This window comes from Macrobrachium rosenbergii, chromosome 43, assembly GCF_040412425.1.
Source record: "Macrobrachium rosenbergii isolate ZJJX-2024 chromosome 43, ASM4041242v1, whole genome shotgun sequence".
Taxonomy (NCBI): domain Eukaryota; kingdom Metazoa; phylum Arthropoda; class Malacostraca; order Decapoda; family Palaemonidae; genus Macrobrachium; species Macrobrachium rosenbergii.
Window position 1 is genome coordinate 48,101,480 of NC_089783.1, and position 25,029 is coordinate 48,126,508.

At 36.1% G+C, this 25,029-nt stretch overlaps 1 protein-coding gene across 1 annotated transcript in view; it reads left to right on the forward strand.

The window, feature by feature from the left end:
- Positions 1-25,029, forward strand: part of LOC136828870 (DBH-like monooxygenase protein 1) — a 651,836-nt gene that overhangs the window by 146,750 nt on the left and 480,057 nt on the right. The window contains exon 3 of the mRNA XM_067087149.1: positions 7,446-7,559. Coding sequence (XP_066943250.1) covers positions 7,446-7,559 — 114 coding nt within the window. The remainder of the gene's footprint in view (positions 1-7,445; positions 7,560-25,029) is intronic.

Here is a 25,029-nt window from a genome sequence, read left to right on the forward strand (position 1 = left end):
AGAAAAATATTCGCACCGTCGGCAAACATTTCTCACGGATCTCCGAACTGATGAAGCAGAATGTTTTCTAATCTCTTCATTTGTTGAAGTATGCCCCGATACCTTTCCCAAGAGACTCTTTTAAAGGGTCCCACTAAAAATAGGAATTCAATTATTCAATTCAAGAAACAGTTTGTAAAGGAGTTGACAAATCACAGCAGGAACAATTTATAACAGCGCTCAAATAACGAACCACGCAACGACCACGGATGCTGATTCTGATATTGCATAAAACACTTAGAGCGCTGTCACACCGTCACATTTTCGGGAATTATTTGGAGCCTTGCTTTATAATTTGAGGAAAAAGATAATATTGGTCGCAAAACTAAAGTGGGACATTGCGTCAACTAGCAACTAAAGATCAGCATCCTCATTTACGCGGGAAGAAAGGAAGGCTATAGCATTATGATACAAATCAAATCACCATCACCACGAAGAACTTGGAATTTTATTATATATTCACGGGACGTAATTTCCTTGAAAGAACTCAGCAACCAATAACGCAAGCAGGCCATATCTGAGAAAAACCAGCAACTGGCCTTCAAATGCAATGCTTGAAATTATAAGCATGTTCATTAAATGGATTTTAAGCATATTACACTGTTAAATACATAAAACGACCGTCCTTGAAGGGAGAAAAATGGTTCTTCTTAGAAGCTAATAATTCGGTTCATCTTGTCAACAAATCCACCGTTCAGTGCCCTTCTTGGTTGCACTGCTCATAACATACCGAAAAAAATGAGGTTTCTGACATAGCCTCTACGAAAAGCATTATTTGAAGAAGAAGAAGAAGAAGAAGAAGAAGAAGAAGAAGAAGAAGAAAAAGAAAAAGCAGCAATAAACAACCACCTTCCAGAAGCACCGAAAGATGACTGTCCGAAGATTTCTAGCAGCTTGCAATTTAGGCCCTGAATTATTTCGCCCACCCTGGAAAATAAAAGAGACCGACCATTTTCTCCTGGGTGATTTCGGACATTAAAGCTGCTCGGACATTAATATCCGGCAGACGAAGACTCCATTATTACATTTCAAGCCAAAATTCTGACGCAGATCAAAGGTCTGTTTCAAATGCAGGCCAATACGTCGCCGTTCACCCCCGCATAAAATCTTGCGGATAATAAAAGCGGGGTGGATTCCGCAAACCTCCGGAGGGGCAGAAATTCCGAGGACATAATTATGAGCTACAAAAACAGCTCACTTTCCCGCAGAGCTGATGGGAAGCCTTCCTCGAGCGAAAAGGCTGGAAGAAATGAAACTCGTATTCTCGCTTCGCGTTAATGAAATGATTTACGCCAGAACTCGTTTCCACTGAGCGTTTATTATTAATATTTTTTGGTAGAGAAAAAATATCGTGATCGATGGTGAAACAATGCGAGGGAGAAATGAGAGCCGACACGTATATATGAAAGTCTCTTTCTGCAAAGAGAGAGAGAGAGAGAGAGAGAGAGAGAGAGAGAGAGAGAGAGAGAGAGAGAGAGAGAGGGGAACGCGAAGAAGAATCAGAGGAATAAAAAACCTGGCTGGGAACTATTGCTGAAAAGTCAGAGTTCAAAAAGGCGGCAAATTCTAACTTTGGAAATAAATTCACGGCAATTAGCTGATATTAACCAACTTCGCGCCACGCCACAGATACTTCAGAGAGGTGCTCTTAGCGCCGGACACGATAAACTGAATAAGAAGATAATGGGGAAAATGGGGCATAAATGCTGAGAATATAATAGGGGATAAAAAAGGAGAGAACTAACAATAATTGAGAGACGAGGATTATGGATAAATTAAGGGAAATACGGGCAATGAATGCTGAGGGTGGGGATGAACTTAAAGGAAAGGAGAAAATAAACTTAAAGAAAAGGAGAAAATAATGCTAAGTGTAGACTACAGGGAAAACAGACAATGAACGTTGAGCATACGATGGGAATGAACTGAGGAAGAATGGGGAATTAATGCTAACTATGGAAAAGGGATAAACTAAAGGCAAAACAGGAAATAAATGTGTAGTGTACAGCAGGAAAGAACTAAGGGAAAAACGGAAAATAAATGCTGAGTGTAAAATAAGGATAAACTGAGAAAAACGGACATTACAAAGGAAAAGGGAAAATAATTCTAAGCTCCGAATAAGGATAAGTGATTACTGCATAGAGAATAAGGATAAATGAATACTGCGTAAAGAATACGTATAAATTAAGGGGAAAATGAACAGTGAATTCTGGCCGTACAATAGGGGGTATATTGAAGAGAAAATAAGACGATGAATGAATTGCCTGAATTGTTTGTAAGTTGGTTCCTGTACTCATCATGCCTATTTGAGTACAGTATGATATAAAATCAATAGTGTAATGTGCGTTTTTTCATCCTAAAAAACAATACACTGCAAGGACAAGAGAGACAAGGTTTGCTCGTTTCCCCCAAAATCCTCCATGTAGGCGGAGCTTTGTCTACCTCCCTATTACGTCAGCAGGTGAACTGCCGTAATGGAGAGGGTACCTCTAAGCTACGTCATCGCCTACGTAGTTACCCAGGTGGGAGGTGACTCCACCCAAATTGGGTAGAACTCGTGTCTCGTCTCTTGGCCTTGATACACTGTACATACAGTAGTGTACGTACAGAACAGGTGTGCAAAACAGAATTTGAACTTACAGGTGACAAAGGGGAGCGCTCTGAACACAAATTTGATTTGCGATCCCGTTTGTTTGTAAGTTGAAAGTTCGTAAGTAGAGTGGTGTCTGCATATCTTGAGCACAGATAACAAGGACAATCTAAGAAATAAACAGGCAAAGAACTGAGAGCATAAAATAGTGCTTGAGTAAAAGGTTATCTGACACTGACTGGTGAGAGCATGATAAAAATGAACTAAATGGAAATTGGACAATGAAATGCTGAACGTAGAATAGGAATAAACTGCGGGAGAAGCGACAAGATTAGCAGAGGGATAAACTAAATGAAAAATAGACAATGAATGTAAAGCGCAGAATAGGGATAATGCTAAAAGTAATAAATAATGAGTGATGAACGTAGAAGAGAGATAAACTAGAAAGAAAACAAACGATGAATCAAAAACAGAATATGGGCAAACTGAAGGGGAAAGGGCAATCAATGCAGACCATAGCAAGAGGATAAAACAACATATAAAGAAAGTAAATGATGAGCGTAGAATGAAGATAAGTGATAGGGAAAATGGATAATGAATCTTGAGCACAGAACAGGTATAAACTGAAGAAAAAACAGATAATGAATGGTGAGGTTATTACAGTATATGGGTAAACTACAGGCACAATGAATGCTGACGGTATAAGAGGGATAAATTGAGAAAAACTCAGACAATGAATTCTGAGGATATGATGAGACGAAACTAAACTAAAGGGGAACAATCAGCTATGAACGATGAACAAGGAATGAGGATAAATCAAGGGGAATAAGAAAAGTGAACATCAGGAGACGAGTGGGAATAAACTAGAGGAAAATAGGCAATGAATGCTGGAGGAAATACAGGAATATACTACAGGAAAAAAAGTGAATGTCGGCCATTGAAAAGAAATACACTTACACAAAACTAGGCGAGCAATGCTACAAGAGAACCATGCAATGAATAAAAATAAATAGTTTTATCAACATCAAAATAAATAGTTTTATTAACATCAAAATAGTTTTACCATCATCAAAATAAATAGTTTAACAACATAAAAATAAATAGTTTTATCAACATAAAAATAAATAGTTTCATCAACATCAAACTTTCTGCTATATCTATTCTACGTCATGCCGAACATCAAACATAACGTCATTACTCAATTCTCTTAGAAAAAGAAGTTACATCATGAGATTAAACCATAAACTTGGCAACGCTGAGAAATTTGTCTTAATTTCGTGCAACTGAAAAATTTACCCAGGAATATGCAAATTACAGTTTGGTTATTTGTAAGAATATTCAGTGGCAAGAAAACTACAGAATCAGACTCGGGAAAAACAAAAAAACAAAACATCACAAAAACATCAGCGAAACAGCAAGAAAACACAAGTTTGAAACCGGTTTCCTGAAACATGAGTTCACTCTTTCAATACCTTTTTTTGATTATACACAGCAATTTCTTACAATCCAATCCAAACTTTACTTACACGCTGACTTAATAAATAAATAATCCGAGAAATATTTAACAAAATACATCATGCCTCACTGTCGAAGTTTCACATCTCGCACAAAATACCCAGTTTTTCAGACGAAGTAACAAAATTCATCTTGTTTAGGTACCAGCACACTGCAAGGCCGCTGCAATTTCTCGCAGCGAACTACAGCGTAAAATCATCATCAAGGCTCGGTAATCGCTCCAGCAACACGTCGATTGGACAATATAAAAACAAACACCGAAGGGGGAGGAAAATTCCGGACCTGTATTAATCGCCGACGCCGTATTGCTAGAACAATTCGCGCGACGTCATCATCACTAAAATAAAAAGGGAAAAACGCTTTTAAAAAACACAATGGGAGTCCCATAGCACATGCATGTGTTTTCCCATTGGGCTGGCTCTCTCTCTCTCTCTCTCTCTCTCTCTCTCTCTCTCTCTCTCTCTCACTTCTTCTGACGAGACCTGAATTCATGGTGAAGAGTTGATGAATATTTAACTTTTTACATCATTTTCCTCCCCCAGGGAGGAATCTTCTAAAATTGCTGTAGATGGAGACAATGTAATATTTTTACTTTGTACGAAACGAGAGCTATAAAACAAGGGTCCACATTGTATTTTACTATATTTCATACATGTGAATGGAGACAACAAGATATACACATATACACACATAAACATACATATGCATGTATGTGTGTATATATATACAGTATATACATACATATACATACACACACACATATATACACACACATATATATATATATATATATATATATATATATATATATATATATATATATATACATACATACATACATACATACATACATACATACATACATACCGCATGATAGATGAGATCATGTACAGGAATTCAGAAGGACTGATAGGATAGTCATGAAGCAGAGAAATAACAAACAGCAAATAATCAAAATACAAGGGAGAAGCTGAGCAAGAACTTTAGGGATTATAAACTTTATAGGAAGGAAAAGCCACGGAGATGGGTTAATGAAGAAATTAAGATAAGATAAAGAAAAAAAGATGCAAATTTTAAAATGCTCCCTGAAGGGAATATATTTCCGGGCCTAAGGAGTGGATATTTTGAAGAATATTTTTGGATATGGAAGACAGAAGACTGGTGGAATTGAATGCTGCAAATGTTTTTGAATGTTGTGCATAAACATTTACTGAAATCCCCGGGAGTTAAAAAACTGAATGACTCAAAAAAGAGAAATTCATGGAAAACTTCCAAAAAGTGTCAAGGGTTCTTTAGAAATCTGGAAAACTAAAAGTTGTTCCGCTGCATAAGGACAATGGTGTCAGAAGCAACTGTGAGAATTCTAAGGCGTCAGATACGATTTTGATTGAGATAAGTAGACGACAGAGGATGAACAAGAGGTGTTTAGACAACAACAGCGACTGCGCGAACGTGTGTATGTCTTTGTACTTCATGTACTACTTACGAAGTAGTTATCTGAACAGCCTTGACAATACAAGGAAATACTGCAGGTGGCAGGCATAACTTAGTTGAAAGAGTGGATCAGTGTTTTTTGCTCATGTATACAAAATGGAGAACGCTGGTGAACACTGTGTATGATATGGATATGTTTATGAGAGGAAAATGAGACCTACAAAGAGCTGATTAGATGAAGCAAAAGAGATATGGAAAGGCAAGGAAGCATGAGTGCGCGTCCAAGACAAGACGAGAAAAAGGTTTAAAAATCACAAAACAGTTGGTGGGAACGAACTAATGGACAGGAAGGGCCTTCAATATAAAAGAACTAATGCGCGTACAAGGTAGAAGTAAACAGCACAGTGTGTGTAGAGGTCCCTGCACCATTTGTTTTAGTGTACACAGTCGCTAATGTTGGTTTTCTGAGAGTCCAGCCATTAATCACCATTTAATATACTGATATAGCTCGACCACTGCGTTATTGTTTTCTGTGCAGCCAGCTCCCATTTAGAGAGTACAGTTTAATGGGGAAAACATTTCATTAAACAAAATACAAGGGATTCATATATTTTCTCGTGTATAACTCATAAACTAGTCTCAGATTGACCCAATGTTTTATTGATTTAGGCGTTACTGTCAAGTTGATAGCCATACTCTACCGAATTGTGTTTAGAATAAACAAAAATACTATGTCAACAAGACGAACTGATATTAACCAGAGGGTAAATAAATACTAACAAAAAAAATATGAAGAGATATGAAGTGAAACTGTTAGAAACTTGTATCCCAGTTATTTATAGTTCACTGCTGTAAATGGCAGTTATTAAGCAGTTTTATGTTTTATGTAAAGGGAAACATGCTAAATGTTCATGAATCTTAACTGATAACCTTTTACTAACATTTTTTTTAACTGTATTTGGTAAAATTAGCTTCACTAGAGTTCTCATTTAGGTGTCCAATTAGAGCTAAATAGTTGTACTTCATTACAAGTTAAAAAAAATCAACTGTCACAATAACAACTTCAAGTTAGCCAAAACCTACACTTTGCTGTAAAACGCAATCACTTAGAAGAAAGCAAAAGAGATATAAAGTTATTTTTAACATGGGAAACTTTGTAATGTTAGTCCCATGCCCTTCTCCATACTGACTGCAACCCACCACAAGCAATCATCTTCCAAATACATAATTCCTTGCTTGGTCAACAGAGAGAGAGAGAGAGAGAGAGAGAGAGAGAGAGATACACGTCATAACAAATAAAAAAAAAGGCAAAACCACAGTACCCCTAGATTTGACATATGGTGCGCCTCGCAACATTCTTTTGGTACTCAGAACTGACACCACAGTAAATTAAACCTCTAAAAACGTGTACAAGAAATTAAAAGATGCTCTCTCTCCTCTCTCTCTCTCTCTCTCTCTCTCTCTCTCTCTCTCTCTCTCTCTCTCTCTCTCTCTCTCTCATATTTTCATTCACTAACGTTATCTCAGCAAGGTAGTTTGAGAAATGGTGATGTTTTTTGTCAGTGCAAGATTGTAATTGAACAAAATACCTCGACAGCAGATAGAGGGTCATGAATGAATTTAGTTGAATACATTCACTTGAGTGACCCACTCCTCATGGTTACCTTTTCATACCCAAAAAAAGCTGACGACTTTTCGCCATCAAAATAGTGTCAAAAATTAGTTTTCGTAAAATCACTTTCATAAAAATCAAATGCGAACTTCCTAGCTTTCGTAAAGAGAAGACAAGTGAAACAGATTATACAAATAAGCCACTGAGTTTTTATTTAATATACATCATGACTGAATCTGTATTCTATTTTCCCGACAGTTACAAGGACGTACCCTGGGATACGTAGCGATGGGCATTTCTTCCTCGGGTACTATGAAAAACGCAGATCTTCTCATCGGTTTCGTCGATTATAAAGGAACACCGCATGCAGTGGTATGTATTGAATAAGTTTTCACTTTTCTTTGAATTTCCGATCATTCGTCAACTCTTCCTAGTATTAAATACGGACATCACTTATCGTTACACGCGAGGCATTTCCGAAGCTTTCCATCCGGCCACGACGATATTCCCTGGACGCTTCACAGGATAGAAGCAAGAAGCAATACCCAGTGTCATGCCATATAATGTGGAACTGATATTTACATCGTTTCTAAGCTACTACTACTGCCAAGTTATTTCGAGTGAAAATATGTGTATGTGTGTGTTCTATAAACACACACATACATACAATCACACATATATACATTATATATATATATATATATATATATATATATATATATATATATATATATATATATATATATATATATATATATATATATATATATATATATAAAATCAAACAGAAGTGCATACGTAATATATATATTTATACATGTATATATGTATGTATATATTTATATATATATAATATAAATACATATGTATATATATATATATATATATATTACTTATGCACTTCCGTGTAATTTCTTATGCACTTGTAAACTTCTGAATTAATTACCACTACATTCTTTTATAAGAAAACTCTCATGAATGTGTATAAATGGTCGAATATATCAGCGGCAAAATTCAAGTCACAACATTCTCCACAATTTACATTCTTCGGACTTTTTTTTTTTTTTTTTAGAATGTGTTGGAGTACATTGGAGAAGAGTGGGGGAATTCCCGGTACCCCATCCATCGAGAAATACAACCGTCGCTGAAATTCGCAGACTGCCAATTCTAGAATGGGGTTGGCGGGTGAAGGGAACGGGGGCGGGGGAGGAGGGGGCGGAATGATATGACACACCAGGGATATGAAAATTGAATTAACTGTCAATATGCGACCTTCACTGCCATTACCTGTCATGATGCGACGTCAAAGCCGCGTATGCCTGACCTACTCCAAGAGAGCTTGACACAGTCACGAAGAATTTGATGCGGATTTGCGATTTTTATTTCTTCCTGGCAACGGAGACTTCTGTTCACTTCAACATTGTTTGGTGAGGAGTTTCGAATATGATTTAATATCAGTATTAAACATAGAACCTCTGAGCTCTGCTCTCAATTCCTTAGCTTATAAATGGAGATCGCTGAATCTTTCATTTAAGTGTATATTTTAAATGATGAAATAACGCTTTCATAAGAATAGAGTAACTGGGGAAACGTTTGCGACAACTGGATTGCCAATTCTATTGTGCTAAAAATAGCGTATCCTCTATTCTCTCTCCCTCTCCCTACAATTTGTCAACAGATTGGTTATACAACTTCGCTGTGAACATGAATGTCCACAATAATACATGATATACACAAACAGAAACAGACACACATATATATACATATATATGGACAGTCCTTTGAAAAAAACGGTTCACCACACACTCGAAAAAAAAATACTAAAGAAGGATTATATGAATCACCTCATGTTAGACGTATCATACACACTGATCCGTGAATAATGTACGAATATTGATGAATTAAACAAATCAGGATAATAATACTGAGGATGAACTATTCCTAAGTAAAGTCACCTTTAATGCTTACAATACATTATAAACATTAAAGATTCTAATAACATTCTAAATTTTAATAATTGTAGATTTACTGCCGTCACTCAAAGAGCCTAACGTCGACCAAAGCGAAGCGCTTTTAGTTTTCTGAAAAGAAAAATATCGTGCCGGCTTTGTCTGTCCGTCCGCACTTTTTATGCCCGCCCTCAGGTCTTAAAAACTACTGAGGCTAGAGGGCTGCAAATTGGTATGTTGATCATCCACCCTCCAACCATTAAACATACCAAATTGCAGCCCTCTAGTCTCAGTAGGTTTTATTTTATTTAAGGTTAAAGTTATCCATAATCGTGCTTCTGGCAACATTATAGGATAGGACACCACCGGCCCGTGGTTAAAGTTTGATGGGCCGCGGCTTACACAGCATTATACCGAGACCACCGAAAGACAGATCTATTTTCGGTGGCCTTGACTATACGCTGTAGCGACTGTACAGAAACCTCGACTGCGCCGAAGTTTCTTCGGCGCATTTTTTACTTGGTTTGGAAAGTATTCGTTATGATGCTCCGAGAGAACCTATCTGTTAGGTCAGTTTTTCTCTTTATCTGTCTACCCATCTTTCTTCGCAAGTTGATCTAAATACATTTTCTTCAGTCATCCCAGTAAACAGAAAATCTGTTGCGAGCGGCTCAAGGGCTATTGAACCCCAGGTTGAGAACTCCTGATCTAAATCTTCAACATCTTAACGTGAATGATGACTAGATCACTCCACGATATCACACAACCGTCGGCAGTAGGCTGTGCAAAGGCATTATTGCACTAGCGGATCCAGAAAAATTTCATGGGGGGGGGCACCAATTTTCATATTACACAACAACACACATATATTATTTCTTTCTTTAATAGATTTTTTATTTTTCCCCATTTTTATATTTCTTATTTATGTTATCTAAATCTTCAATATTAATATTTTATCATTATTTTTCATTGAGGGGGCACGTGCCCAGGTGCCCCCGCCCCCTGGGTCCGCTAGTGCATTATTGTACTATATATAGAAGACACGCCTAAGGAGAAGCTCTAGTACAGTTGGTTCCAAGGAATAGCTTGGGTGCTTTCTTGATCGTGTTTGGGTCATACAAGGAATCTCATTCCCATAAAATTACGGCAGACACATTGTATATGAGACCTGACTCACTTATCGACTGCAGAACGGATCTATGCAAACTATTACTTCCTATAGCTTTGGTGGTTTCGATGTTTATCTAGGAACAGACGGTTAAACAACAGCTTTATGTCATAATGTGTTGTTTTCGACTTACTTTTAGCTTTGTGTATTTACGATTTAACTTTTCTCCCCAAATTACACTTGACTGAAAATAACTTACACCTTCTAATCACCTAAGGCGAAGGTATTTCCGGAATTATCAATATTAGTCACATCGACCTTCATGACAAAAAAAAAAAAAAATCCCAACGCATAAGATTCTAAAGTCACTCACTTTAAAAAAAATTGTTCCCCTACATTTTGTTTTTCTAATTAACAATATAACACTAATATCGTCATTCTTAACACTGCGGGTATCACTGAGAAATCAAAACTCGTATTACTCGCTCATCCCTGGCTTGGTACACAAACCACACCAACATGACAACTCTCCCGGCTATAAATTGCACGTAGATAATTGTGGTTCTGAAACAACTGCTGGAAAACAGATACTCAGTGACAATATTCTGGAAATATTTACTCTTGGAAGAGTAATTATTTTAGAGAGGAACGACATCAAAAGCGTAGACAAGTTCTGGAATCTGTAATAAATGAAGCACCGAGCCGGATGAAATTTCGCTCGAAGAAATGATTACCGTACATTCGTCGCCGAATGATTGCAAACATTTTCGAATATATACATACATGTATGTATGTATGTATATTATATATATATATATGGAAATGTGACTGGGGCCATTTTATTACCTAGCACTCAGGAAATGTGACCCATTTCCTACTTCAAAAAAGATTATTTTCTGCCCTAGGATACGTACCATCTCCACCTCCCTTTCATCACCACTTTATCTTCCTACGGAACTTCCGTATTTTTTATCTTATAGCATCATTTCCAACTCTGTCCTACCACCTGGCGACTATTTTTCTTCTCGAAGCTTTATTCTCAAATCGACGAAATCTTTTAGCCATAGTTTCAACGTCAAAATATTGATTCATATCCGCACAGCAATGCAGATCGCACGTGGCTTATGAATCTTTGACCTTACTTTCGCATGCAATTTCCATCGATTTGATTTTTTTTAAAGCTTATTTAGCCAGACCGCTCTTTGATTTACCTTTTTTTTCATCTTTCACTATATGTCAATTCGAGACAACCTGTATTGGGGATCAATGTTCCCAAATATTTGAAAATTCAACGTCGTTACTCCTTTCTCCATCAGATGTTTTTCTATCCTTTACCCTCAATACTTTTGTTCTTAGATTTATCCCCAATATTTTTGTTCTTAGATTTATCCTCAATACTTTTGTTCTTCTTAGATTTATCCTCAATATTTTTGTTCTTCTTAGATTTATTTATCCTTCAATTTATCTTTTGTTTTCGTTCTTCTTAGATTTATCCCCAATACTTTTGTTCTTCTAAAATTTATCCTCTATGTTTTCGTTCTTCTTAGATTTATCCTCAGTAATTCTGTTCTTCTCAGATTTATCCTCAATATTTTTGTTCTTCTTAGACTTATCTTCAGTGCTTCCGTTCTTCTTAGATTTACCCTCAGTAGTTTTGTTCTTCTCAGATTTATCCTTAATACTTTTGTTCTTCTTAGATTTATCTTCAATACTTTCGTTCTTCTTAGATTTATCCTCAGTAATTTTGTTCTTCTTATATTTATCTTCAGTACTTTCTTTCTTCTTAGATTTATCTTCAGTAATTTTGTTCTGCTTAGATTTATCCTCAATACTTTCGTTCTTCTTAGATTTATCTTCAATGATTTCGTTCTTCTCAGATTTATCTTCAGTAGTTTTGTTCTTCTTAGATATATCACGATACTTTCGTCCTTTATAAAGTTATCCTCAATACTTTTGTTTTTCTTAGATTTACTTCGAGTCCCATGACATAAGACGCATTATACAAAGCGCGGTTTGTAAATCCCGAGGTCTTTTGGTGATTAAAACAGCATTATCTACATTTTATAAGTGTCCCGTCACCCCGATCTAAGGCTGGGTCCCTTCCATCTCCCACCACTTTTTCCACTATAAAATCTCTGAGAATAGGAAAAGCTTATACTTCCTTAACGGATAATTGACATCAAATTTACATTTTTCACAGTAATACAACAATGACACAAGACCTTATGTCACTGGACGCTGTCAAATGCATTCTCGTTTCTACGAAAGTCAACTGGGGTGATTCTTAAATCCATGAACTGCTGGGCAGTTTCAAATAAATATCTGATATTCATCGCTTGCCTTTTCTAAAATCAGCTTGTTTATCTCTAGGGGGTTTTATCAGTCCTTCCTCCAGACTATTGAGAAAAGCTTGCCGAACATCTGTACTAGAGCTATCGTAAATGCAACGACTTTATAGTTACCCCATCCAGTTACACCACACATACATTATATATATATATATATATATATATATATATATATATATATATATATATATATATATATATATATATATATATATATATATATATATATATATATATATATAGTTGGACGAGTCAGTTGAGTTCTTGGATAGCACTCTGCTAGCCCTAGTTCGAGTCTCCGGCCGGCCAATGAAGAATTAGAGGAATTTATTTCTGGTGATAGAAATTCATTTCTCGCTATAATGTGGTTCGGGTTCTCACAATAAGCTGTAGGTCCCATTGCTAGGTAACCAATTGGTTCTTAGCCACGTAAAATAAGTCTAATCCTTCAGGGCCAGCCCTAGGAGAGCTGCTAATCAGCTCAGTGATCTGTCTAAGGTATGTAAACTAATATATACTTAATATATATATATATATATATATATATATATATAATATATATATATGTATATATATATATATATATATATATATATATATATATATATATATATATAATACACATATACATATGTATATATATATATATTATATAATATATATATATATATATATATATAAATTACATAATATATATAAATATATACATAAATATGTGTGTGTATATGTGTATTTTAATCTAAGTTTGTGATGAAGTTAGTGCCGTATGCCATGCACGAAGGATTATAGGGGGATTATGAGACAATTGCACTGGCCATTCCTTCTCGATTACTCGTCCAAGCACAGACTATACGCAGCTTTGCTCAGCTTAGCTTATCGGAAGGCCAGTGGTACAGAGCGAACCGGCTCGCGGAAGTTTGTGTGTGTGTATATATATTTATATGTATATATATATATATATATATATATATATATATATATATATATATATATATATATATATATATATATATATATATATATTATATATATATATATGTATATATATATATAAATGTTATATCCTATTCAATAAACCCAAGTATATGAGTGTGTACTGAAATGACATTCCAATAAACCCAATGACTGAAATGACATCAGCGTGTTCCAGCAACTCTCTCTCTCTCTCTCTCTCTCTCTCTCTCTCTCTCTCTCTCTCTCTCTCTCTCTCTCTCGTAGTTATATGCTCGTTACACTGACGTTAATAACCTCCCTTACGCAGTCCTGCAGTAGACGAGGCACCAGATGCAAAGGTCTATACGAGAAGTTTAATGTGTTTATGAAACGGTGCTTGGAATCTTCCTCAACGGACTCAATGGGCCATAAACGCAGTTGCGTAGAAAACATATAAGTGCTGATAAGAGACGATCTCTCATATTCAACTTAGATATTCAGTTGTAATGCAGTCTCTTCGTGCTTATCATTTGATGATTACAGCTATGCTGTCACTCATAAATATACAGGAATCGTTACTAACTGGGGGGAAAGACTGTAATGACGTTTAACTGTAATCACTGTCATATTTTAAGTAAATGTTTGATGTGAGGAAATACTGAAGTCATTGGTACTTCAACTGTGATAATGACTAATATTTGGACAAACTCACACAATACAAAACACAAACCTAAGATCGATTTACAAGGAACAATTAGAAACAAGAGAAAAACAAGTAAACACTGCGCCGAGGTTTCTTCGGCACAATCGAGTTTTCTGTGCAGCGTATAATCAAGGCCACCGAAAATAGATCTATCTTTCGGTGGTCTCGGTATAATGCTGTATGAGCCGCGGCCCATCAAACTTTAACCACGGCCCAGTGGTGGTCTTTCCTACATCGTTCCCAGGAGCACGATTATGGCTAACTTTAATCTTAAATAAAATAAAAACTACCGAGTCTAGGGGGCTGCAATTTGGTATGTTTGACGAATGGAAGGTGGATGATCAACATACCAGTTTGCAGCCCTCTAGCCTCAGTAGTTATTAAGATCCAAAACACCTTGGTTACGTTATAGAGAAAGCGTTCTCTAAATCCATATTATAACAGTGCATGCGTCGAAGGATAGAAAGCTTGATACCATTTTGGACAGTGAGGTCAAAATGAAAAGGTGCAGCGACCAAGACACAGTGTGACTGACCCTGGTATAGCTGAGAGACTGGGAGAAAGGAGAGGAAGACTAAAAAAAGTAACGGACTGGGCGGGAGGCGAATGAATTACCAACATATTAAAGAAGTCAAGGTGAAAGGGCACTGTGCCCAGCACTGCACAGGGCAAGGGCTAAAAGGGACTGTCCCTAATATAACTGGAAAGTGGGAAGAAGGAGAGGGCGATCAAGAAAGTAATGGATACACATATTTCTCCCAAATTCTGCCAACGCTTGACAATGAGCCTGGGCGTTTAAGAACTTCGGAGGATCTTTTCTCTAATGTAAAGGTCGTATCTTTGATGCTTAACACCACACTGCTACTTCGGGAAATGGGCCTGGAAAACAAAGCATTCTTTAAACCTTAATATTTACGGAGGAACAGAAACCGATCGCATTCGAAGAAGACCGGACGCAGAAACTCGACAATCGTAAAAGTTTGTGATTAAAGAGTTGGCGGAAGCCCTCCGTCTTCCTGAAGCAGTAATGGCAAAGTTCGACGGGCAATATCGTAAAACAGAGGATCGCCAAAGTTTACCGGGCAGTTACCATGGGCCTCGGCTGCTACAAAGCCATTTATGGTAAAAAAAAAATAAGAAGTTTGTAAAAACCTCTCTGGATTCTCTTCAAGAAAATTACACCAACTCTCTCCGACAACAGAAAAGAACACCTAACTCCAGCACCAGGTTTAGACCGATTGAATTTCAAACACTGACAGTTCAGCAGCCGAATCAAACCATGACCCTCCACCACCATCAAACCCTGATTCTCCTCCAAGTTACTGATCGTCATCAAAAAATAATATTCTCTCCATTTTGTAATACAGTCAGTATCATATATATATATATATATATATATATATATATATATATATATATATATATATATATATATATATATATATATATATATATATATATATATATATATATATATATATATATATATATATATATATATATATATATATATATATATATATATATATATATATATATATATATATATATATATATGTCATATATATATATATATATATGCATATATACACATACACACACACATATTATATATATACTAATGATAATCATCAACTTCATATTAAGCTAGGTCAAATTTAGGCCACTTGGAAAATAAGACAATAATTAATTTTGGTTGCTCCGCCATTTCGGCTTCGCCCCTCGTTTTCAAGCGCTCTTGAAAAAGCCGGTGGAGACCAGAATGTTAGGGCAGTCAAAGTTATTTGTTTGATCAGTTTCCCAGTATATATATATATATATATATATATATATATATATATATATATATATATATATATATATATATATATATACTGTATACACATATATTATTAAGAGAAAAATATGTCAATTCTAAGTCTATAAAAAGTAAAAGATGACGCGATGAAATTTCCTTGAAACCCCTTTGAGTTGAAAAGTGAAGAGCACTGCGAACATCAAGTGCTTCTTCATGCTAAAATTGCTTTTCACAGGAACGTGAATTTCTCCTTTACTTATACATGAAGCTGAAATAAATATACTGTACTATGAATGTCTCAACAAACACTACCACAAGAAAAACATATCTGGATTATGTTTGGAAGGCAGCTTAAAATGATCGAATTTAGTCATTATTCTCAGAAAAGGTGGAGCAAGAGAGGTCGAAGGGTGTATGGAAAAGATTTGTAAGAGGAGTTTGTTTATTCTAGTGGAGGCACTGTTGATCAATTATGGTAAAACGACAGTACAATCAGAAGGTGTCCCCAAAGAAGTGTGGTAAAAGTGCCATAAACATAAAGCTCCATTTAGGTTAATGAGTAAACTTGTTTAAAAATTAAATGCCATCAAGATTATGGAGTAGTTTAAGTAAATTGCATTATTAAGGATTAATTAAAAATCAATAACCCTAATTAACAAAGGTAAACCTAAAGGCTGCAGTTTAAGGAATCTTCAATGTCCAGTCCTGTCAAGCTGAAAAATATTCAAAAGTAAATTCTAACAGTAATCTACATATGCTGTTCAATTGACAGCAATTTTTCGAAACTACTAATGTAGGTTTAAACTTTGCTTAGTTAGATATGTAAGTATCATCATATAAACACCACCTCCTCTTCAGTATCATTGTGTTCCAAATGTGCTCATCACCTTCTCCTGCTGAAAATAGAACACTGTTATTCCACTGTCGCCCAGCAAATACTTAATCCGCTTATTCCTTGCAAAACCACATGAAAAAAATAACTAATACCAGTATCAACTTAAAATGGAAGCGTAGACCCACGAACCATTATCTTTTTCGTCTGATTACAAAAGTCAACAATGCAGCTGTAATCTCAGTAACCTAGAATCTGAGATTATTTTACCTGTCTAACAAGTTAAAAGTAGGATATATTTTGGATTTTCTTAAATACCGCAAGAGGGGAACTAACTGAATGATTTATCCTGGAAAACTATTTTCTGTTTAATTCAACTTTTAAATCCGAATTGGGTTCATCATTATCTAGACGAAAATAAACGTACAATGAAATAAAAGTTAACATACAATCAATGTTAGCGTTCCTGTCAAAATTTCAGTTCATCTCGAGGAAAAAATGTGACCTGATTTTCCATTGCAATAAAAAGGGAATTTCATCAACCATACCAATTTTCCAGGACATATAGTGCCAGTATCCAAACACTCTTTTGATGCTGTGAATGCTCATTCCGGAATTTTGCTTGATTTTACCAGTGCTTTCATTAAAAAAAAAAATAATTTATTAAACTATTGGCCTGCTTTAAAGCAATTTTCACTGGTCAATAAAATAATTTTCCGAATAGAAAGTCAGTACGAAAATGAACTTTAAAACAGTAAAAGACGATGGTAAACAATTCAACAACGATATTATCACCATCACTTCCAATGCTTTGTGACGTAAAGGACGTCTGTGAAGTTCCACGAACAATATCTTTCATGCGTTTTATCTTCCACAAATCTCCACACATCTCCGGCATCTCTCCTCATAGTAAGTATGCTTTGGTCTTTCGCCTCTTCCCACAGGAGTCAAGTTTACTGTTCCCCCCGGGGTTGTGCAAAGGACATGTCCAAGTCATCCCCATCTCCATTTTCTCATTATCTAATCTATATTTGGAATTTCAGTAATTTCCTTCTGGTGTCATTTCTAACACTATGCTGGCCCCTGACTCCTTATATTCTTCTTCCAGCTTCATTTTCAAATTAAATACACTTTTCTGGATATTGCGTCATTGCCATACCATTACCTAAATATAATCCTACGTTCTTATGCTATTACAATTCATTTGGTTTTCAAACCTTATAGTATGTGTGTGTGTATATATGAATGTATGTATGAACGCTAGTCACAAATACATAACTTTTCAATAACATCAATAATAATAATAATAATAATAATAATAATAATAATAATAATAATAATAATAATAATAATAATAATACTTTTCGCACAAAGTGAGAAAAGTATTAGACTCCTAAGGAGGCAGGATGCAACCCGGATCCCACACTATAAAAACCACCCAGTCGGAATAAGATGACTGTGATAGACCAAAAATAACAATAATAATAAATAATAATACCAATAAATGTATGGATAAATAAATGAAGATCGACCAAAAACAAATATTCATCAAATTTTCATTTATCCTAGTAAAATGTTAATCAGAAACAGACTGCGGAATATACAAATTGATACAAAACGAAAACAGTTTATCACTCCCTTCAATATGGAAGCGCTCTCAGCGAAATGTGAAATCCTACGTTTCAACTTCTCACTTTTCTAATACACATATCTCGAGAGAGAAATCTCAATACAAGGATCTTGTGTCCACTGATCTTTTCATTCTCTCTTTGTGTTTAGCACATCGAAAGAAACCCCAGTACACAGATTTAGCGTCTGCTGTTTCTGAAGAGTAACTGCTTAAGAAATCTAGTCTGAAGGCATTTCCAGTCTCATGGAATTTTCAGGACGAGGAAAGCAAAATGAAATTTAGCCATGAATCCCTCCTCTTGCGTGACCATGGCCTTTGACGATGACAAGCAGGCAGCCAAGGGGTAAAACGGTTTCTCATTACACAAAGTACATTTTTAGGTCGTCGCTGGAGTTCCTGCTCCTTTGCAGGTAACGCGATCTTAAGTCACTCAAATAACCAGGAAGACACTCCAGGGTAAGCTGAGAGAATTACCCGGCACATCACAAGCCTTTAATATTAAGTATTTAATAAGACTGAAACATCTTGTGGGTACATAAACAAACACATTCCTTCCTTCCAATTTGAATAGAGTCATATTTGTTCATTTAGGTATTGAGGTGGCCTGTGTGCTCCATCATCTCCTGGAGTATACAGCAAATATGCTGTATTCGTCTTTAATGTATTATATAGGAGGCCATTACAAATTATGTTTAATGCAAGGCCTTTCAAATCCTAATCAGTTAAAAATTCATATGACCCTTATGATTCTTTTCATGTTTATAAAAGGTACAAATGACAGAAATATTGAGATACGGCTTATAAATAAATTTTATGCGTTTTTCTAAAAGGATAACTTCCATTCTGATCCCTTGAAATAAGATATGCAGAAGTACCATATACATACTGTATATCAATAAAGCTTAATTGCTAGTGTTGACTTTGAACGTCTCTCTTGCTTAAACCAAATCTGATATTGAAAACATCCTCTTAGGATACTTTTCATTTAATTAAACTATTTTTTGATACGGTTTACAAAATTTTTGAATAATCCCACTTGTCAAGTTGAAAGGCCAGTTTTTGAACGTAAATGAGAGACTTACTAACCAACACTTCTTTTAGATGAGTGAGATTCTTTTGGGAAGTAATACCCACAAAAGCCCTATTGATAAGGAAAAAAAATTCATATCCTGTAGCACCAACCGATTCCAATGGTCTATCATGAGCATACCTTCCTTTAAATAAACAGATTTAATGCTGGAAACCTTCAAAAAGATTAATATACTTCTGCCAATACGAAAGGAATTCTACATATTTAATTCCAACTACTGTAAACCCTTGTTTGATCCTTCTATGCTGCCCAAGTAAGAAAAATATCCGCATTTCCCAATCTTTTTGAATCACGAAAAAAGTGTATATGTACTTGGAGTCGGTCTGTCACGAAACCTGTTCAGATTTCAAATACGACTTCCATCCATGAACATTTCACTAAATTTCGTAAGTAAAATTTGGAAATAAAAACCTAACTTGTATCCGAAGTTATCTCAAAATCTACCATCTCTTCTTCACTGAAACTCTCGCCCCTTCACAAAAATTTCATCAAAATTCAATCAAAACTTTTGAACCATCTCGTAAAAAAAAGAAAACTCTTGGAATGTAAGACACTTACTTAATTGATACGCCGCAAGCTATTCAACACAAAGAGCAATAACCAGAAATAACTTACGAAAACTTATTTCTAATATTAAACAGCTTTGCTGAATAGTTTCATTATTTCCCATCATTCATATAAAAAAAGTCAGTCTTTTGAAGAATTGCCCCTCGCAACAATCAGTTAACTGGATGAATCAATGATACACTACACGATTATATCTTAGGGTGCAAAAGGCCACAGCATTCAGCGCCATGACGGAACCTGACGAACGTTAGGGCATTATAACCGTTAAGTCCCTCGCACGAGATTGGGAAGGAGGGGAAACGCGGGACATTATTTGATCAGTCCTCGAAAACGTTGCAAGCTGGAACCGAGGTAGTTAGTCGCTTATTCCCTAATTCATAACCCGTTTTAGGTAGGGAATGCATTCGTGAAGTCACGCAGGGCCCTTTATTGAATATATTCGCTATTCTTGAGACGCCCTCCATAGTTTATGTTCTATTCGGAACCCTCCATAGTTTTATATTCTCTTCGGAAAGTGTGAAATTGATATAAAACAGCAGTCCAGCGTGATCAGAAAGAACGTTGCGATAATGGCCTCCAGGAGCGAAGCGTGCCCTTGTTACGAATAAAAGTATAACGGGCATTCGCGTGAATCTGCAAGTGGGGCATCTCGTTATGAGAATTCGCGTGAATCTGCAAGTGGGGCATCTCGTTAAGAGAACCTTCGTGTTATGAGAATTCGCGTGAATCTGCAAGTGGGGCTTCTCGTTGAGAGAATTCGCGTGAACTTCTCGTTGAGAGAATTCGCGTGAACTGCAAGTGGGGCATCTCGTTGCGAGAATTCGCGAGAATCTGCAAGTGGGGCATCTCGTTAAGGGAATTCGCGTGAATCTGCAAGTGGGGCATCTCGTTGCGAGAATTCGCGTGAATCTGCAAGTGGGGCATCTCGTCAAGAGAATTCGCGTAAATCTGCAAATGGGGCTTCTCGTTAAGAGAATTCGCGTGAATCTGCAAGTGGGGCATCTCGCTAAGAGAATTCGCGTGAATCTGCAAATGGGCCTTCTCGTTAAGAGAATTCGCGTGAATCTGCAAGTGGGGCATCTCGCTAAGAGAATTCGCGTGAATCTGCAAATGGGGCTTCTCGTTAAGAGAATTCGCGTGAATCTGCAAATGGGGCTTCTCGTTCAGAGAATTTGCGTGAATCTGCTAGTGGGGCATCTCGCTAAGAGAATTCGCGTGAATCTGCAAATGGGGCTTCTCGTTAAGAGAATTCGAGTGAGTCTGCAAGTGGGGCTTCTCGTTGAGAGAATTCGCGTGAATCTGTAAGTGGGGTTTCTCGTTTGGAGAATTCGCGTGAATCTGCAAGTGGGGCATCTCGTTAAGAGAATTCGTGTGAATCTGCAAGTGGGGGATCTCGTTAAGAGAATTCGGTGAATCTGCAAGTGGGGCATCTCGTTAAGGGAATTCGCGTGAATCTGCAAGTGGGGCATCTCGTTAAGAGAATCGCGGAGGTTGAAATTAACGTCGTAAATAAGAAGGAACTTGAACTAGTTCTCTCTTGATACACTGAGATAAATAAAAAAAAAAAAAAACACTCTCCACTTCTCAACAGCCACCACCCGTTCCCCGAAAACCCTTTTCGCTGCATATTGAACCTCCTTGCCGCCAAGTTTGTCTTGAATCTTCTCGGGGGTGCGGGGTGGGGGGGAAGAGAAAACTTTTGTAATAAAGTATACAACTTAGCAAGAGCAGCAATAAGAATAAAAAAAAAGTTAGGAAAGAATTTCAATGCAAATAAGACTCGGAGCCTTGTCTTGACACACAAACCCTTCCCCTCCTCATGTGCCGGGGGAGCCCATGGGCCCAATACCCCGCCCCCCCACCCCCTTCTGTTTTTCTCTCTTCTCAAAACAAAGACCCTTTCTTCCTATTCTTCAGGATAATATTTCATTTGATCTCTTTTTTTTTCTTTTTTGATGCACAATGGTTCACATCTGACGGGGCTGGTTACCAGTGAAAAGAAGCATTAATGCGAATGAGGAATTTTACTCATTGAAGAATTTTTACTTGATCGTCAAATAGGACGGTGCATTCCTTGTCTCGTTTTGTAACAGGACTAGATATTGAACAAACTGATTTTAAATGTCAAAAATTACTTCATGATCAAATCAATGGGAATATATCCTTTCAAATCTAAGCTTTACTGAGAATGAGATTAATAAAACAGTAAGTACCAGTATAGTGGAGAGAAAAGTGCACCATTCTGACTTTAAAAGGTGACACATGAATGTAAAAATGGTACAAAATGCATCTATAAAATTACGAGACCTTTTCTTTCTAATCCGATGAACATCAGAAAAAGAAATAACGAAGACCACAAACTTAAGTGGGAGGTGAAACGTTGATGACAATAAGGAAATCCAGCATTCAATTCCAGGTATTTTGCTGGGGTAAGAAATTATCCATATTTCACAATCATTCTTCGGTACCGAACCTGGCTGACTGAGCTTTTCAAGCAAGTAGTAAAAGATGTACGAGCATAGATAACAAAACCATTACAGAGAAAAATATTAAGGAAATTATCTCAGAGACTACCTAGGACATGGCATGAACATCGAAACTAAGTTTAACGTGAAGGTAAAAAAAAAAAAAAAAAAAATTCATATCAGGAACCAAAAATCAGAAGGGGGGAGAGACACGATTACGATGAAAACAAACGATAAAAAGCGGAAAAATTACAACCCCAAGAGAGAGAGAGAGAGAGAGAGAGAGAGAGAGAGAGAGAGAGATACAATTTGCGATAGGGGGAGCAGAGCATGACCGCAAAATATACCAGGAGGAAGTCTATAACTCTGAAAATTACTTACCAGGAAGAACCAACTTACAACGAGGGGAGAAAAATTGAGCAACAGGATTTAGCAACGGAAAACATGAGAAGAGGAACGAGCGATTATTATAACTAAATGTAAACGGATTTAAAAGGGGTTACAGGCAAAGCAAACAATGGAAAAATGAAGAGGAAGTCGGCAGAAACTGAGACCAATTAGTTTAGATATCTGGGAAGACAGAGAATACCAGACGAATAGAGAATAACAGACGAGAGAGAGAGAGAGAGAGAGAGAGAGAGAGAGAGAGAGAGAGAGAGAGAGAGAGAGAGAGAGAGAGAGAGAGAGAGAGAGAACAAATGGACAAGGGACGGACACTGGGAAGAGCACAGGAAAGAGAAGGGCATTAGGAATTAAAATTTGGCAGAGAAAGTACAAGACAAGAGGGCAGAGTAAAAAAAAATTGCATTGAAAAATAAATGCAGCAGAAAAGAGTGAGTACGTGAAACATTGCTGGATTACGCATTTATATGTGTCATTCTCTATAGGGACAGTTTTTTAAATTATTCATTTGTTGCATAACAAACCTGTCGCGTAAACGAAAAAGAATATACTCATATATATATATATATATATATATATATATATATATATATATATATATATATATATATATATATATATATATATATATATATGCATACACACATATAATATCTACTTTATATATATGTATATATATATATATGTATATATATATATATATATATATATATATATATATATATATATATATAGTTTTAATACAAGCTATACACAGTTTTTCTTTTGGAACAAATTAATAATTAGCATACTGTCACCATAGAAAATGACACACATAAATGACAGCTTTAGTTAGGGAAATAATTTATGCATAATATTAATGGGAAAACATACTTCACTCTGTAGATACAAAAATAAATTTGAACGAGTAATCGACGGGGAGAGAATCATTTCTGTGGAACTGGTTATTGAAAAAAATACTGGTAATTTGTGAATACTAAATAAACTAAAGAAAATTATTAAAAGAGAGAATTGAAGGGAAAACAAGATAATAGGAAATAATTCTGAAAAGGTTGTGCGGTAAATAAAAGCAAGTGTTAGGGAAAATGCCTTCAGAGTGAATAAAAATGACAAAATAGTTGGGATTAGACAAATGCAAAGGAAAACGGCTCCATGAAATACACGAGCGGACTTTTATGGACCAAACGAAAACATGACAAGATTACACTTTGACGCAACTAAATAACAACATTCGGAAAGGAAAGGTAGTGAAACACGATGAAACTACAGGATACAATAAGGTGCGGAATAACGAAAATAAAAAAAGGACAATTACAACACCAATGAAGGGATAATGGAGGGAAACATACACAGAAAGAGGAAACCCAAAGCGATGATAATAAAAAATGACCACTTGCAACACCACTTTCATTATGCGGAGAATAAAATATAATAAATGAAGGGAAAAAGAAAAGAAGTACCGAGATTGAAAGCCAATTAATCTTAAAATGCGCACCAAAGAGAATACGGTATAAAAGGAAAAAAGGAGTAATATTTTTGGATGAAAAAAAGGAGTTACTATAGAGGCTACCTTAGAAGAAGAGACGGTTTAACGTGAGGATATGAAGAAAGTGAAATAACATTTAAATATTTAAGAGGATAAAGAGGGGGGGAGGGTTAATTAATAATAAACAGGGAGAAAGACAAAACTGGAAAGAATGAAAACAATATATCAGAACCAGTCAAAAGAAGGAACAACAATAAACAAGTAAAAAATGAGCCCAAGTTTCTTCGGCGCAATCGAGTTTTCTGTACAGCGTATAATGCTGTATGAAACTCAGCCACGGCCCATGAAACTCTCAGCCGCGGCTCATGAAACTTTCAGGTGGTGGCATGTGTTGTTGGCACCTATAGCAGTGCCAGACGCATGATCAAGGCTATCTTTAACCATGATTAAAATCAAAACTACTGAGGCTACAGGACTGAAATTTGGTATGTCTGATTACTGGAGGGTGGATGATCACATACCAATTTGCAT